This window comes from Lotus japonicus, chromosome 2, assembly GCF_012489685.1.
Source record: "Lotus japonicus ecotype B-129 chromosome 2, LjGifu_v1.2".
Lineage (NCBI taxonomy): Eukaryota > Viridiplantae > Streptophyta > Magnoliopsida > Fabales > Fabaceae > Lotus > Lotus japonicus.
In genome coordinates, this window is record NC_080042.1 from 6,474,865 (window position 1) to 6,492,815 (window position 17,951).

The 17,951-nt window shown below is 41.3% G+C and overlaps 1 protein-coding gene across 1 annotated transcript in view; it reads right to left on the reverse strand.

Annotated features, from left to right (window-relative positions):
* LOC130735981 (probable metal-nicotianamine transporter YSL7) overlaps nt 1–17,951 on the reverse strand; it is a 107,251-nt gene that overhangs the window by 74,550 nt on the left and 14,750 nt on the right. The window contains exon 7 of the mRNA XM_057587845.1: nt 3,413–3,426. Coding sequence (XP_057443828.1) covers nt 3,413–3,426 — 14 coding nt within the window. The remainder of the gene's footprint in view (nt 1–3,412; nt 3,427–17,951) is intronic.

The window sequence follows — 17,951 nt, forward strand, 5'->3', positions numbered from 1 at the left end:
GAAAATTCACCAAGAAGCCCTTTAAAGCAGAGAATGTGGTATCTACAACAAGACCCCTTGAGCTACTTCACATTGATCTCTTTGGACCAGTGAAAACTGAATCCATTGGAGGAAAGAAGTATGGGTTAGTCATTGTAGATGACTACAGCAGGTGGACATGGGTAAAGTTCCTAAGGCATAAGGATGAAACACACACTATGTTTACCAACTTCATCACTCAAGTTGAGAACAAAGCTTTTGAAGAATTGTTCAACTCTCAAGGAATCTCACACAACTTCTCCTGTCCTCGCACTCCCCAACAAAATGGAGTTGTTGAAAGAAAGAACAGAACCCTTCAGGAGATGGCTCGCACCATGATGCAAGAATCAAGTATGGCCAAGTACTTCTGGGCAGAAGCAATCAACACTGCTTGCTATATCTAGAACAGAATCTCCATCAGACCTATTCTGGAGAAGACTCCTTATGAGCTATGCAAAGGAAGACAACCTGATATCTCTTACTTCCATCCATTCGGAAGTACTTGCTACATGCTCAACACTAAGGAGCAATTGATTAAATTCGATTCTAAAGCTTTAAAATGCTATTTTCTTGGTTATTCTGAAAGATCTAAAGGTTTTAGAATTTATAATATTAATCATCAAACTGTTGAGGAGTCTATTCAAATTAGATTTGAGGACAAGCTTGGCTCAGAAAAGTCAAAGCTGTTTGAAAGATTTGCAGATTTAAGCATTGATTGTTCAGAAGCAAATCAACCAAAGAACAGCTCAGAGGATGTTGCTCCAGAGGCAGAAGCATCTGAAGCTGCTCCAACAACTTCTGATCAGCTTCAGAAGAAGAAAAGAATAGCTGTCTCTCATCCAGAAGAACTGATTATTGGCAACAAAGATGCTCCCGTCAGAACTAGGTCAATGCTCAAACTGTAACACCCCGATTTCGGTGGCGTCACTTTAGTAACCAAAATAAACTTAATGCGGAAAAACGTAAATATTTTGTTTTTCGATAATAATAAGACAAGACTGAAATAAATAAAACCCAAATGCGAAAGGCAACAGAACTAATATACAATACATATAACATCCCCCGCTGTAAGTATCGACCTCGTCACGAGTAACCTCCAGTGACGGAAAGTAGAAAAGTGTAACGCCCGTAGGCAAAATGTACAATCCCAAAATGATAGGTCAAGTGTCAGCAACACAAGCCCTCCAAAAAGATAAATAAGTCAGAGCTAGGACAATAACACCCAACCTTAGTAGACTCTAAACACCCATCCCCCATACTTCCATCATCGACTCTCATCTAGTCATGCATGAAGTCCGGGTCCACGTCGAAGGCTCAGTAGTAGTCATTTCGCTCTGGGTCTTCCCCGAACGACGAAGAATCATGAAAGAATCCACCGACGACATCTGACAAAAAGGGCTTACATAGCCCCCCAAACACAGGTAGCACGTGCAAGGGTCAACTTACGGAATACAGTATGGAGAATACAAGACATCAGGTAAAGTATAAGGGGTATATATATATATATATATGTTGTATATATACGTGTAAGTTCTGCATTGTCTACCCTAAGGTTTAAACATAGCATGTTATCAAATCTCTAGTACAATTCAATCATCAAAGCACGTAACGATATTTATCAATATCTACTCATCAAAACACTTCACGATATTTATCAACATCTACTCATCAAAACACTTAACGATGTTTATCAACATTAACTCATCCAAATCTCAGCGAATACAATTAGAGTGCATGATATGTCAATGCAAGGTCACTCTCGACGGTTCCAGAAAGAGTAGGTTGGGCACGATCGAGTCGGTCCTAACACTGCATAGTGTCGACCATAACCCTCGGGTGTCACTTACAACCTTGACATAGCCGGATCAGTCCTAACCCTGCGGGTCGACTTTTCCCTCCGCCATGCCCGACAATCAACAGGTCGATCCTAACCTCACGGTCGATCATATCCCCCGTCGATGTCCGAATTACCCGAAGGTATAAACTGTACCCGAAGGCATAAACTGTACCCGAAGGCATAACTGTACCCGAAGGCATAAACTGTACCCGAAGGCATAACTGTACCCGAAGGCATAACTGTACCCGAAGCATAAACTTTACCCGAAGGCATAACTGTACCCGAAGGCATAAACTGTACCCGAAGGCATAACTGTACCCGAAGGCATAAACTGTACCCGAAGGCATAACTGTACCCGAAGGCATAAACTGTACCCGAAGGCATAAACTGTATCTCATGATGATCTCCAAATCATCCGACACATCTCCATCCGATGGTCAAAAACTGCTCAGCGAGCAAAGAGTATCGACAAACTCGGAAACTATCAATTTCCCGGCTTATCCCTCGGATAGCCCAACGACATAACTGCTCCCACAGCACAAGAGTATTAACATACTCAAAACTTCTCGTTTTCCAAAACTAAGATCTTCCTCCTAAGCTTCCTTTCGAGTTTATTATCATTATTTGAAGATTTAGAGGTTGTTTAATGTCTTATGAGTTTTATTTACAAAATAATATCCTTTTAATCTTATCGTGAATCTTATAAGTTCCCGGGATCTCCAAATCCCAAATGACTCCAAAGAATGTCTCGATCCATGAAAAACAATAACAAGGCCCGAATCTCATTCGTCCTATCAAACTTTCTCAAAACTCTCAAAATAAAATCGGCATGACCTGCCCGCTATTCTCGCTACTCAGAAACTCAGCTTTCATTGCAAACGCATAAATAACTCAGCCCAATCAACCAGCATGTCACATATCCACATATTATGCAATGACCACGTAGCACTTAGCATATAAAGCATGCACCACACATCCTAAATTACCCACTTAGCACTTAGCATGAAATTCAATCTCAAAAGCATTCAGTAGATGAATCATCTACATTGTCAGCCGAAGCCTCAGAAAACATTTTACCAGTCAAACACAAACAAGTGCATAAACAATAAATCAAGTCGAATTCATCGACACCTAAAGCATTAACTAGCAAGGTAAGTTGCCCTTACCTGTAGGTTCTCCAGAGTTATCTCCTAAAGCTCCTTCACAATCAAAGCCTTGCTCCGCTGGAAATTCCTCAAAATCACCTTTAGAGCAAAACCACAGAAATACTATCAGAATCTATCGGAAACTAAGCTATCAATACATCACTAAGGTTACACGAAGTAGTACACACTCCGAGGTACGATAATCTAGCGCGAAAGGACAAGTTTTCGAAAAAGGAATTTTCCTCCTCCCCCCCTATAGGGCTCGGCCACTTTTCACAATTGTGGGACTCGATTTTTCTTCGATCAAACTTGGTTCCTATGCTATCATAAGCCGTAACTAAGGGTATTCTGAACTCGGAAAAATTATCGGATCAAAAACTGTCGCAGGGGTATTTTGGTCATGATTTTTAACTTAGAATTTTAAAACTGAAATCCCAAAAAGAAAATTTGACAGGGACGTTACTAACGACGTTTATGACAACTAATCCTACTAGCACTAAGCTAAGGCGATAGTTTTCAGCCTAAAGGTTGAAGCTTTACTCCAAAAAAGGCATAACGGAAAATCTAATCCGGCAGAAGTGATCTTGGGCACATAAGGAAGAGGTTTAGAATCAGAAATGAAATATTCAGGATAGTTTTGCAAAAACCTCAAAACTATCAGCTCAGAAAAGTCTACAGAAAAGCTATGGAAAAAGCGATCAGAGGTAAGGATTAGCGACTATACCTCGAAACCTTGAAGCAGCAACTGATTGATCGACGATCAAGCAAGTAATGAAGAAAAACTCTTCCTCCTTCTTCTTCTCTTGGCCGCGGGTTTGGGTGGGGAAAATGGGTAGTTTTTTTGTGTTTTTCTTCCTTTCTTGGCTATATAGAGGTTGGCAAAACGCGGTAAAATGAAAGTTTCGCGAATCTGATTTTTCTGGCATCATTCTCCATGAATTCTAAGATATGTTTTGGCGAAAGAATTCCAAAACTAAAATGAGGTCTCCTTGTATTTTTAGCGACTAATGCATAATCGGTATAAAACTATTTTACCCGATAAGTTGCTTTTTGCATCGAATGTCGGAATGGAAAACTTCCTTCTGAAGAAAGATTGAAATCATCAAGAGAAATGGGTGTACGCGTGTAGAATCTTCATTTGAAGCTCTGAATAGAAAAAGTCTTCATTGTCGGTTGATTCTAGGGTTTTGAAATACCAGGGTTTCGGTTTCGGCAAACTTCCGATGATTGGAATCGGACGTTCGTAGATCCTAGAGTTTCGCCTCGAAACGATTTCGATATATGGAAAAAGAGAAGTTCTAACATTTCTCTGAAGATTTTTGGAATTAACTTCCATCGTGCCTAAAAGTGAAAACTAGCTATATACTAGGGTTTCTGACCTAGGTTAAAGCATATAACGATCGTGCTATAACTTTTATCGATCATGATGCAATCCTTTGACTTTTCCTGAACTTTCTCCTTCATGAATTTATTTCATTTGGTAAACTCTAGTTCAGGTTTCCCTTCACGATACATCAACCCTAATCGTGAATAAGATTTTATTCACTTAGCATAAGCTTAAAAACTTGGGTCTTACACAAACCTTCAGAAGAGACTCTTCTGAGTCTGAAGGGACTAGTTTCTCTCATTGAGCCCAAATCAGTTGATGAAGCTCTTGAAGACAAAGGTTGGATTCTGGCAATGCAAGAAGAGCTAGATCAGTTCACCAAGAATGATGAATGGACCTTAATGCCTAAACCCAAAGGTTTCCATGTCATAGGAACCAAGTGGGTATTCAGAAACAAGCTGAATGAAAAAGGAGAAGTAACAAGAAACAAGGCAAGACTGGTGGCTCAAGGCTACAGTCAACAAGAAGGGATTGATTACACTGAGACCTTTGCTCCTGTAGCAAGGCTTGAAGCTATAAGGCTACTGATCTCCTTCTCAGTAAATCACAACATCATTCTCCATCAGATGGATGTCAAGAGTGCTTTCCTCAATGGCTACATTTCTGAAGAAGTGTATGTCAAGCAACCTCCTGGCTTTGAAGATGACAAATATCCAGAGCATGTCTACAAGCTCAAGAAGTCACTCTATGGACGGAAACAAGCTCCCAGAGCGTGGTACGAAAGGCTCAGCTCCTTTCTTCTACAGAATGAGTTTGTAAGGGGTAAAGGTGACTATACTCTTTTCTGCAAAACCTATAAGAATGATATTCTTATAGTTCAGATTTATGTTGATGACTTCATTTTTGGTTCTGCTAATCCCTCTTTGTGCAAGGAATTTTCTAAGTTGATGCAGGCTGAATTCGAAATGAGCATGATGGGAGAACTCAAATACTTCTTGGGAATTCAAATAGATCAACGACCAGGAGTCACCTATATCCATCAGAAGAAGTATACCTTGGAACTTCTAAAGAAGTTCAACATGAGTGACTGCAACATTTCTAAGACTCCAATGCACCCAACATGCATTCTTGAGAAAGAGGAAGTTTCCTCTAAGGTTTGTCAAAAGCTCTATCGTGGAATGATAGGCTCTTTTCTTTACTTAATTGCCTCCAGACCTGATATATTATTTAGTGTGCATCTCTGTGCTAGATTCCAATCAGATCCTAGAGAGACTCACTTAACTGCTGTTAAGAGGATCCTCAAATATCTGAAAGGAACCACTAACCTTGGCTTGATGTATAGAAAAACATCAGAGTATACACTTTCAGGTTTTTGTGATGCTGACTTTGCTGGAGACAGAGTGGAAAGGAAAAGCACCTCTGGAAGCTGCCATTTTCTTGGAGCAAATCTTGTCACTTGGTCAAGCAAGAGACAGAACACAATTGCTCTATCAACTGCTGAAGCAGAGTATGTCTCAGCTGCCACATGTTGTACACAAACCATATGGATGAAGAATCATCTGGAGGATTATGGTTTGTCTCTGAAGAAGGTTCCTATTTACTGTGACAACACAGCTGCTATCTCACTCAGCAAGAACCCCATTCTACACTCAAGAGCAAAGCATATAGAGGTAAAGTATCATTATATTCGTGATCATGTTCAGAAGGGCACTCTATCATTAGAGTATGTTGATACTGACCATCAGTGGGCAGATATTTTCACTAAGCCCTTAGCAGAAGATAGGTTTTTATTTATCCTTGAAAACCTGAACATGGACTTCTGTCCAGAGTAAGGTTCTCTTCAGAACTTCTGACCTTGGTACCTCTGAAGTCATCAGATGTTACCCCCTTCAGAAGTTACCTGATCAGAAGCACTTAACCCACTGGTTAAACTTCTGTGGTAGGCAACAATACACGTGTCACTTCATTTGTGCCATAGTTCCTTGAGTCGCGTGGTATATCTGCTATAATGATGATGCCTACTCTCCTCTACTATGCTATTTTCAGACTATCTATTTTAGAACCGTTGATCTTGTTTTGACTCTTTTCTCTTCTTAAAATCTCAACGGTTATCATCCAACCCACTATACGCACTCTTCACACACGATCTCACACACACTTACACATACGGTTTTCAAACTCTTCGTGTGCATTGCATTCACTCTTACTCTTCACTCCAATATTCCTCTCCTTCTCTGAACCCTAAACCTCTCTACCGGAAAATCATGGGCAAATCGAGGAAATCAAGAGCAAGTGCTACTACTTCTTCCAAACAAACTGCCACAGACCAAGAAACTCAGAAATTTGAAGAAGCTCAGCAGATTCTGGACACACCCAATGTGGTCACTTGTGTCAAGAAAGCTGAAGAACTGGTTGTGTGCCACGAAGCAAGAGTGGACTTCGACAACCTAGCTGATCATGGGTTTGATATCAGGGATCAGGTGAACCTGCAAGGATGGTCTGGGTACTTTGATAGGCTCTGTGGACCGATTTACACCAAACTGGTGGTGGAATTCTGGAAGAATGCAGTTTGCAACGACTACTACGTCGTCTCCCATGTGCTGGATAGGAAGATTGTCATTTCGGAAGAATCAATTGCCAAGCTGCTGGGTATGGAGTTCCAGCAAGGAAAAAGGATCAAGAACGTTGATGCTAATATTGCTGGGATGAAGAATAAAGTGAATAAGGAAATTTATGACAATTGGTCGCAGACAAGGACCAAGTATGGAATAAAGAATCTGAAGCCTTTAATGAAAATCTGGCAGAAGATCTTCATCTACTGCATTCACCCCAGAACTGGAGGAACTGATTACCTGAATGCAACTCAAAAGGTAATCATGTACTATATATCTATGGGTGAACCTATATGTCTGCCATTTCTGCTATTCAACTATCTGAATGAGTGCATTGAGAAGTCAAGGACCACAGCTTCTGAGAACAAGAGGTCCGTCTCTTACATTCCTTATGGAAGGTTGCTGTCTGACATCTTTGTTCAGAACAAACTAGTCAAGACACTATCAGACCTTGGACTTCATGAAGATCTGACCATGACAATTGGCGATGCTCTTAATGGAACCAAGTTGAAAAGGATGCAAATCATTGAGAAAGTCCAAGTTGAGCCCTCAGAAGATACATCTGAAGAGGTTCGTCAGAGGAACTATCCTGTTGATGACTTTCCTCTCTGGTCCAAGAAGGACAACCCTGCAAGCATTCTGGAATATGTGAGAATGCTCAGAAGGAATGGAGATCCAATCACTCTTGATGAGTTTGTCAAAACTCTTCCTGAGAGCCCTCCTGAGATGCCAACGAGGAGAGGAAAGAAAACAACCAGCAAGCCTTCAGATCCCAAGGGCAAAGGGATTCTGATAGAAGAACCCAAAAGGAAGAAAGCTGCATCCAAGTCAGTGGTCATCAGGGAACCAGTTCCAGAATCCTCTCCTGAAAGAACTCAGGAAGAATCATATGAGGAATCTCAATCTGATGCCTCTTAAAGCTCTGAGAACTCCTTAGAAGAATCCTCAAGTGAGGAGACTGAAGATGATGATGTTCCTCTAGCCAAGAGGAGAAAAGTTATTTTTAAGGAAGAAGATGAGCAGGATGACCATGAGATCATCCAGAATGTGCTTCAGGTTATAAGGGAATCTTCAGAAGCTGAAGAATCCACGGATTCTGATGAAGTACCATTGGTGAAGAGAAGGAAACTGCCTCTGAAGGGTCCACTTCAGCAGAAAGAGGCAGAATCACAGCAGGCATCTGACCTCGCTTCAGAAGCATAAATGGAAAGAAGATCCAAAAGCACTTCTGATCCTGCAAGGGCTGCACAACTCACCAGAACCACTTCCATCAGAAGTCCAAGTAAGGTAATTGTTGAAAGCATTAACTCTGATTCTGCTTTAGTAGTTATACCTGAACAACCCCTGCCTATATCTACCTCCATGCCTACCTTAACCCAAACAGCACCCACACAACCTGAAACACAAGCTGAAACACAAGCTCTTAACTCAACTATCCCAACAGCTACCACTGACATCCCTTCCATCCCAATTCACACCTCCTCCACATCTACCACAACTGCACCTGTACCTCCTTTCAATCCCTTCATCCAAGGTATTGTTTAAAGTGAGGCTACTCTCAGAACCTTGGTCCAACAATTCACTCCCAAGCCTTCCTCCACTTCACACACCCTCCTCATAACCTAAACTGGTGAGATCCCTGCTGAGATCCCTGCTGAGGCAGAAAAAGAGGATGATGATGTTCAGATCCTCGAACCGCCCTTCAATGTCAAGCCTCTTCAACAGGTAGCTTCCAACTTTGAAGACCAGCTTCAGGATGCTCCTGAAACTTCCTATGTGTCTTTGTCTAACTATTCTGCAGTCAACTCACGGGATCTGAGTTTTACCTCACCTGAGAAGACTGCTACCTCAAGGCAAAGGCCAGTAACGATCTCTGAAGCTGAGCACATGGATGAATCAGATCACTCAGGCATAGAGAAGGATCATGAGATTGATTCTATTCATTCAGAACAACCCAGACCTGACAGCTCAAATGCTTCAAGCTCCAATGCAACCAGAACTCCTCAGCCTTTTCTGACCTTGGCAACCTCCTTCAGACCTTAAAATCTTATTCAACTCATTCAGGAGTTCTCTGAAGAGGCAACCAGAAGACTGAAATGGTTATATCAGGTGACTGATAATCAGTTTGATGCCTCTCTTGTTGATGGTCTATGGTCTGCCTTTGAAAGATGGTCAGAAGGCAAAGCTCATGAACTTCAGAAGCAGCTTAGCAGGGAGAAACGACTAAGAGTTCATGATGCATCTGAGAGAGCCTATGAGCAGAGGTAGAGGGTGCTGCACAGAGTCTGTGCACCCTTGAGAAGGGCTATGGCTGAAAGACAATATGTTGTCTCTGAATGTACCTCAGAAGATGCTGAGATGATTCCAGCAGAGGTTGCAGAAGACAGTTCTGAAGGCCTAGTCATTCAGGAAGATGCAGATGCTGATGAAGTTGAGAAGCAAGGGCCAACTCAAGTTGATACTGCAATGTCATCAGAGGCTGAAGCTGCTACCCATGCTCAAGCTCCAGAAGTTCCTACTTCAGCTCCAGCTCCAGAAGTTACTTCTCTTGCTGCTAGAATTGACCGCATTCAAGATGATCAGCAGAGACTGTTTCAGATGGTTGAGCAGCAAGGCCTGGTTCAGATTGAACAGAGCAGGCAGATTCAGGAATCCTCCCGCAGAATGGAAGACATGATGAAATTTCTAATCGAGCATCTTCCCTCCTCTTCCAAGCCTTGAAACCCCTCTCATCTACCTTGCATACATGTATTTGTTTTGAATGCATTTATTCTATGATGACTGTGTTAATTTCTTATTCTATGATTCAATGCACTGTCCTCTTCGTAACTCACATGCTTTTATGATTTGATAAGTTTTATGCATGTTTTTCTGTTACCTTTCCTCCTTATAATCTCTGCAATCCTTCTTCTCCATCATGTAAGATCAAGGTTTGATCAGTGGTTGCATCCTATGTTTTGATGATTACAATTAAGGTTTGTGATGATGAACAATTGTGGTACCCTAACGTTTGTCTTTTTAAGTTGTGACAAACAGGTTCTGAATCTGACCCAAGCCTATTCGTTCAGAAGAAAAAGAACCAAGGGTTACTAAAAAGAGAGCTCTTTAACCTACCATGTTCGTTCTGAACAGTGGCAAATACTTCAGAAGCTCTGAAGATGCAAGCTTTCAAGAAGCTCTGAAGAACCGGAGTCAGAAGTTTTGAAGACCAGATGTTCCAGTGGAACGGTCCAGAAGCAGAAGACTCAAGTTCTGAAGACTTACAAGAAGTTGGTTCTGAAGACCCAAGCTATTCTAGCTCTGACGATCAGAAGTTCTGAGGAACTTGTTCAGAAGCAGAAGTTGCATGGTCAGAAGAATCCAAGCTTCAATCTGACGATGATCAGAAGCTTCATCAACGTTCATCTGAAGCTCCTTCATCACAAGTCAACTGGTGAAAGGACAGGTCGCTATCACAGTACAACGTCGTACAAGTCTCAGTCTGTCCGCCACCTACCCGGTACAGCCTAGCAGTCTGATATTACAGAATTGCCACTCCAACGGATAAAACCCTAGCAACGGCTACATCACAAGTCTTGGAGTATATAAAGGCTGAAGAAAGAAGAAAGAGGTCAAGAAACTTTGCTGAAAATATTCAACACATACGAACCATTCTCTTAGCATTATTTCTTCACTGGTCTTAAACTTCTGAGTTTACTATTCGCTTGTGAGAAGCACTCATTGTAAACCCGAAACCTTTTACATCACATTGTAAAGTTCTTCAAGAGACCAAGGTTGGTCGGATCTTGAGAGGACTGAATCAAGGCTGATTCAGTTTTTAGCTAGTCTTAAGAGGATCGGTAGATCAGCTTCTTAAGAGGATACTAGTGTGAAAATCAGTGTATTGTTAGTCACTTAGCAGGTTGCAAAGTGCAGTTGTAACACTCATTGATTTTAGTGGATTGCCTTCATCAGAAGAAGGAAGAAATCACCTTCACAGGTGGACTAGATTAGCTTGAGCTTTTATCTCAAGTGAACCAGGATAAAATACTTGTGTGCTTTACTTCCTATTATTCAGCACTTAGGTTTTTATCTTTGAGTTTTGAAAAAGCTTAAAAATATACCCGTGATTAAAAAAACTCTATTCAAACCCCCCCCCCCCCTTTCTAGTGTTTTTCGCACCTTCAATTGGCATCAGAGCTCCGATTCTGATTTTAACACCTAACAGTGTTTAGTGATCCAGAACCTTGTGTGAAAAACAAAATGGCCCAAGCCAATACTTCCGCTGACAACAACAATCAACTCAGAGCACCAATCTTTGATGGTGAAAAGTTTGAGTACTGGAAAGATAGAATAGAATGTTATTTCCTTGGCACTGACCCAGATCTCTGGGATATGGTCATTGAAGGCTATACTGATCCAGTAGATGCTTCAGGAGTGAAGATCCCCCGTTCTGAAATGACTGACGCTCAGAAGAAGCGTTTCAAGGATCATCACAAGGCGAAGTCTATGCTATTCAGCTCAATATCATATATTGAGTATGAGAAGATCTCTGACAAAGAAACTGTTAAATCCATCTTTGACTCCTTGGTCATGACGCATGAAGGAAATGAAGAGGTCAAGGAAACCAAGGCTCTTGCTCTCATACAACAATATGAGCAGTTTAAGATGGAATCTGGTGAAACCATTGAGGAGATGTACTCAAGGTTTCAAACTCTGATTGCTGGAATCAGAGTGCTAAACAAGGGCTACTCTACTGGTGATCATGTCAAAAAGATTATCAGAAGTTTGCCTAAGGAGTGGAGAGCTTTTGTCACTGCCCTGAAACTCTCCAGGAATTTGAACTCGTTAAAGTTAGAAGAGCTCGTGAGTCATCTCAGAAGCCATGAGATTGAACTCAAAGGAGACAAGCCTCAAAAGAAAGACAAGTCTATTGCTCTTAAGTCAAAGTCTGACAAAGCAAAAGCCTATCAGGCAGAAGAGGAAAATTCATCTGAAGAGCTATCAGATGCATCTGATGATGAAGAGCTGTCTCTTTTCACAAAGAGGTTAAGCAAACTCTGGAAGAACAGACATAGCAAAGGCAAAGGACCAAAGAAAAGTTCAGGAAGATATGAATCTACATCTGGTCAGAAGAAGTCATCTGGAAAGGAAGTCACTTGCTTCGAATGCAATGAATCTGGGCACTACAAGAGTGACTGTCCCAAGCTTAAGAAGGACAAGAGACCCAGAAAAGTCTTCAAGAAGAAAGCCCTCATAACCTTTGATGCAACTGACTCTGATGAAGCTGAGTCAGAAGAAGATGAAGCTGTGGAGGCTCTAATGGCTACTACTAGCAGAGGTGCTGAAGCTTCAGAAGATGATTCAGACTCTGAGACTAATGAAGAAACATGATATTCAGTTAAATAAGTATAAAGAGCTTAAAAAGAAATATGCTGTTAAAACCAGTTCTTCAGAAGTTCATGAGAAGTCAGTCTCTGAACTCATGGATGAAAACTATATTCTTGTTAATGACAATGTTGTTCTTCGTGCTAAAAATGATGTGCTAGAAGACCAACTTGCATCATCTGATGTTAAGTATGAGACAAAATATGAGAAAGCGTTTCAAAAGTTCCTTGCAAAGGGCATAGACAGAAGTCTTATGGCTTCAATGATCTATGGTATGAGCAGAAATGGGAACAGTGGCCTTGACTACTCTCAATCCATGAGAGATGAGTCATCTGAGCCCAAACGCGAACCAATGCATAAGCATTTTGTTCCCGCTGGCACTGTCATTCCAGAGAAGGTTAAACCAAAGGTGGTGAAACCAAAGGGAAAGTTCAAACTTGACATGTCTAGATATTATACTCAAGTTCCTATGCATTATCCTTCTGTTGCACCCAAAGTTCCAAGAACCTCTGGGAAAACTAACAAGAAAGGACCCAAGATATGGGTACCTAAGACAAAAATTATTCTTGTTGCAGACATCTTATGCAGCTCAGTTAAGACACCTGTCATGGTACCTGGACAGTGGATGCTCGCGACACATGACGGGCACAAGGTCTATATTCCAAGAACTGACACCGCTTAAGTCAGGAGGAGATGTTGGCTTTGGAGGAAACCAGAAGGGAAAAATTATTGGAAAAGGTTCCATAGGAGATGGAAAAACTCCGGTTATAAATGATGTACTTCTGGTGGAAGGATTACTTCACAACTTGCTCTCCATAAGCCAAATTGCTGACAAAGGTTACGATGTAATCTTCAATCAAACCGGATGCAAAGCTGTTAGTCAAACAGATGGATCTGTTATATTTTCTGGGAAGAGGAAAAATGATATTTACAAAATCAGATCCTCTGAACTGCTATCTCAGAAGGTCAAGTGTCTAATGTCAGTTAATGATGAGCAATGGATCTGGCACAGACGTCTAGGACATGCAAGTCTCAGGAAAATTTCTCAACTTAGCAAGCTAAATCTAGTCAGAGGATTTCCTCGTCTGAAGTATTCATCAGAGGCTCTATGTGAAGCTTGTCAGAAGGGAAAATTCACCAAGAAGCCATTTAAAGCAAAGAATGTGGTATCTACAACAAGACCCCTTGAGCTACTTCACATTGATCTTTTTGGACCAGTGAAGACTGAATCCATTGGAGGAAAGAAGTATGGGTTAGTCATTGTAGATGACTACAGCAGGTGGACATGGGTAAAGTTCCTAAGGCACAAAGATGAAACACACACTGTGTTTACCAACTTCATTACTCTAGTTTAGAAGGAGTTTCAATCTTCTGTGATTACTGTCAGAAGTGACCATGGTGGAGAATTTGAGAACAAAGCTTTTGAAGAATTATTCAACTCCCAAGGAATCTCTCATAACTTCTCCTGTCCTCGTACTCCTCAACAAAATGGAGTTGTTGAAAGAAAGAACAGAACTCTTCAGGAGATGGCTCGCACCATGATGCAAAAATCAAGTATGGCCAAGCACTTCTGGGCAGAAGCAATCAACGCTGCATGCTACATCCAGAACAGAATCTCCATTAGACCAATTCTGGAGAAGACTCCCTATGAGCTATGCAAAGGAAGGCAACCTGATATCTCTTACTTCCATCCTTTTGGAAGCTGTTGCTACATGCTTAACACCAAGGAGCAATTGGGTAAATTCGACTGTAAAGCTTTAAAATGTTATTTTCTTGGTTATTCTGAAAGATCTAAAGGTTTTAGAATTTATAATATTATTCAACAAACTGTTGAGGAATCTATCCAGATTAGATTTGATGATAAGCTTGGCTCAAAAAAGTCAAAGCAGTTTGAAAGATTTGCAGATTTAAGCATTGATTGTTCAGAAGCAAATCAACCAACGAAAAGCCCAGAGGATGTTGCTCCAGAGGCAGAAGCATCTGAAGATGTTCCAACAACTTCTGATCAACTTCAGAAGAAGAAAAGAATAGTTGCTTCATATCCAGAAGAACTGATTATTGGCAACAAAGATGCTCCCGTCAGAACCAGGTCTATGCTCAAACCTTCAGAAGAGACTCTTCTGAGTCTGAAGGGATTTGTGTCTCTCATTGAGCCGAAATCAGTTGATGAAGCTCTTGAAGACAAAGGCTGGATTCAAGCAATGCAAGAAGAGCTAGATCAGTTCACCAAGAATGATGTATGGACCTTAATGCCTAAACCCAAAGGTTTCCATGTCATAGGAACCAAGTGGGTATTCAGAAACAAGCTAAATGAAAAATGAGAAGTAACAAGAAACAAGGCAAGACTGGTGGCTCAAGGCTACAGTCAACAAGAGGGAATTGATTACACTGAGACCTTTGCTCCTGTAGCAAGGCTTGAAGCTATAAGGCTACTGATTTCCTTCTCAGTAAATCACAACATCATTCTCCATCAGATGGACGTCAAGAGTGCCTTCCTCAATGGCTACATTTCAGAAGAAGTGTATGTCAAGCAACCTCCTGGTTTTGAAGATGACAAACACCCAGAGCATGTCTAAAATCTCAAGAAGTCACTCTACGGATTGAAACAAGATCCCAGAGCATGGTACGAAAGGCTCAGCTCCTTTCTTCTACAGAATGAGTTTGTAAGGGGTAAAGGTGACAATACTCTTTTCTGCAGAACCTATAAGAATGACATTCTTATAGTTCAGATTTATGTTGATGATATCATTTTTGGTTCTGCTAATCCCTCCTTGTGCAAGGAATTTTCTAAGTTAATGCAGGCTGAATTTGAAATGAGCATGATGGGAGAGCTTAAATACTTTCTGGGAATTCAAATAGATCAACGACCAGGAGTCACCTATATCCATCAGAAGAAGTACACCCTGGAACTTCTGAAGAAGTTCAACATGAGTGACTGCAACATCTCAAAGACTCCAATGCATCCAACATGCATTCTTGAGAAAGAGGAAGTTTCCTCTAAGGTTTGTCAGAAGCTCTATCATGGAATGATAGGCTCTCTTCTTTACTTAACTGCCTCTAGACCTGATATATTGTTTAGTGTGCATCTCTGTGCTAGATTCCAATCAGATCCTAGAGAGACTCACTTAACTGCTGTTAAGAGGATCCTCAAATATCTGAAAGGAACCACTAACCTTGGCTTGATGTATAGAAAAACATCAGAGTATACACTTTCAGGTTTTTGTGATGCTGACTTTGCTGGAGATAGAGTGGAAAGGAAAAGCACTTCTGGAAGCTGCCATTTCCTTGGATCCAATCTTGTCACATGGTCAAGCAAAAGACAGAACACAATTGCTCTATCAACTGCTGAAGCAGAATATGTCTCAGCTGCCACATGCTGTACACAAACCATATGGATGAAGAATCATCTTGAAGATTATGGTCTGTCTCTGAAGAAGGTTCCTATTTATTGTGACAACACAGCTGCTATCTCACTCAGCAAGAACCCCATTCTACACTCAAGAGCAAAGCATATAGAGGTAAAGTATCACTATATTCGCGATCATGTTCAGAAGGGCACTCTATCATTAGAGTATGTTGATACTGACCATCAGTGGGAAGATATTTTCACTAAGCCCTTAGCAGAAGATAGGTTTTTATTTATTCTTGAAAACCTGAACATGGATTTTTGTCCAGAGTAAGGTTTTCTTCAGAACTTCTGACTATGGTACCTCTGAAGTCATCAGATGTTACTTCGTTCAGAAGTTACTCGATCAGAAGTACTTAACCCACCGGTTAAACTTCTGTGGTTAGCAACAATACACGTGTCACTTCATTTGTGACATAGTTCCTTGAGTCGCGTGGTATATCTGCTATAATGATGATGTCTACTCTCCTCTACTACGCTATTTTCAGACTATATATTTTATAACCGTTGATTTTGCCTTTTATTTCTTAAAACTGTCAACGGTTACCATTAAACCCACTATATGCACTGTCACACACGATCTCCCACTCACTTACACTTACGGTTTTAAAACTATTCGTGTGCATTGCATTCATTCATACTCCTCCCTCCAACATTTCCCCGTTCTCTCTGAACCCTAAACCTCATTCTTTGAAAATCATGGGCAAATCAAGGAAACCCAAGGTAAATGTTTCTGCTTCTTCCAAACAAACCGCTGAAGATCAAGAGAATCAAAGATTTGAAGAAGCACAGAAGATCCTGAATGCACCAAATGTAGTCACTTGTGCCAAGAAAGTGGAAGAACTGAATGTGTGCTGTGAAGCAAGAGTTGATTTTGATAATCTGGCTCAACATGGGTTTGACATTAGGGACCAAGTCAACTTGCAAGGTTGGTCTGGCTACTTCAACAGGCTCTGTGGTCCGATCTATCACGAGTTGGTTGTCGAGTTCTGGAAGAACGCAGTCTGCAACGACTACTACGTCGTCTCCCATGTACTGGACAAGAAAATTGTGATCTCTGAAGAATCTATTGCAAAGCTGCTGGGTATGGAGTTCCAGCAGGGAAAAAGGATTAAAAATGTTGAGGCAAATGTTGCTGGGATGAGGACTGTTGTCAACAAGGCGCTCTATGACAACTGGTCTTACGAGAAAACCAAGTATAACATTAAGGACTTGAAGTCACAGATGAAAATTTGGCAGAAGATCTTCATGCACTGCATTCACCCCAGGACTGGAGGAACAGATTACCTGAATGCAACTCAAAAGGTAATCATGTACTACATTTCAATAGGTGAGCCTATATTCCTGCCATTCCTGCTCTTCAATTATCTGAAGGAATGTGTTGAGAAATCAAGGACCACAACTGGTTCTGAGAACAAGCGGTTCATCTCTTACATTCCGTATGGAAGGCTGCTGTCAGATATCTTCGTCCAAAATAAGCTTGTCAAGACTCTATCAGAACTTGGACTTCATGAAGATCTGGCCATGAGTATCGGTGATGCTCTCAATGGCACAAAGTTGAAGAAGATGCAGATCATTGAGAAAATTCAAGTTGCTCCCAGAGAATACACTTCTAATGAGGTGCGTCAGAGGAACTACCCCATTGATGATTTTCCTATTTGGTCCAAGAAGGACAATCCAGCATGTATTCTGGAGTATGTGCGGATGCTCAGAAGACAAGGAGATCCTATCACTCTTGCAGAATTTGTCAACACACTTCCTGAAAGTCCTCCTAAGTTGGCAACCAGGAAATCAAGGAGAACAACAAGCAGCAAGCCCTCAGATCCTAAGGGCAAAGGGATTCTGATAGAGGAACCTGCAAAGAAGAAAGCTGCATCCAAGACTGTGATCATCAGGGAACTCTCTCCTGAAAGGCCTCCGAAGAGAACCTCAGCTCAACCACAACAAGATTCTGATTCTGAAAGCTCAGAAGACTCATGGGAAGACTCCTCAAGTGAGGAGACTGAAGATGATGACATGCCTCTGGCTAAGAGACGTAAAATTAGTCTTGAGGAAGAGGAAGATGAGCAGGATGACCATGAGATCATCCAGAATGTGATTCAGGGTATAAGGGAATCCTCAGAGGCTGAAGAATCCACAGATTCTGATGAAGTACACTTGGTGAGGAGAAGGAAACTGCCTCTGAAAGGTCCCCTTCAGCAGAAAGAGGCAGTTGCAGAGCAAGCTTCTGAACCTGCTT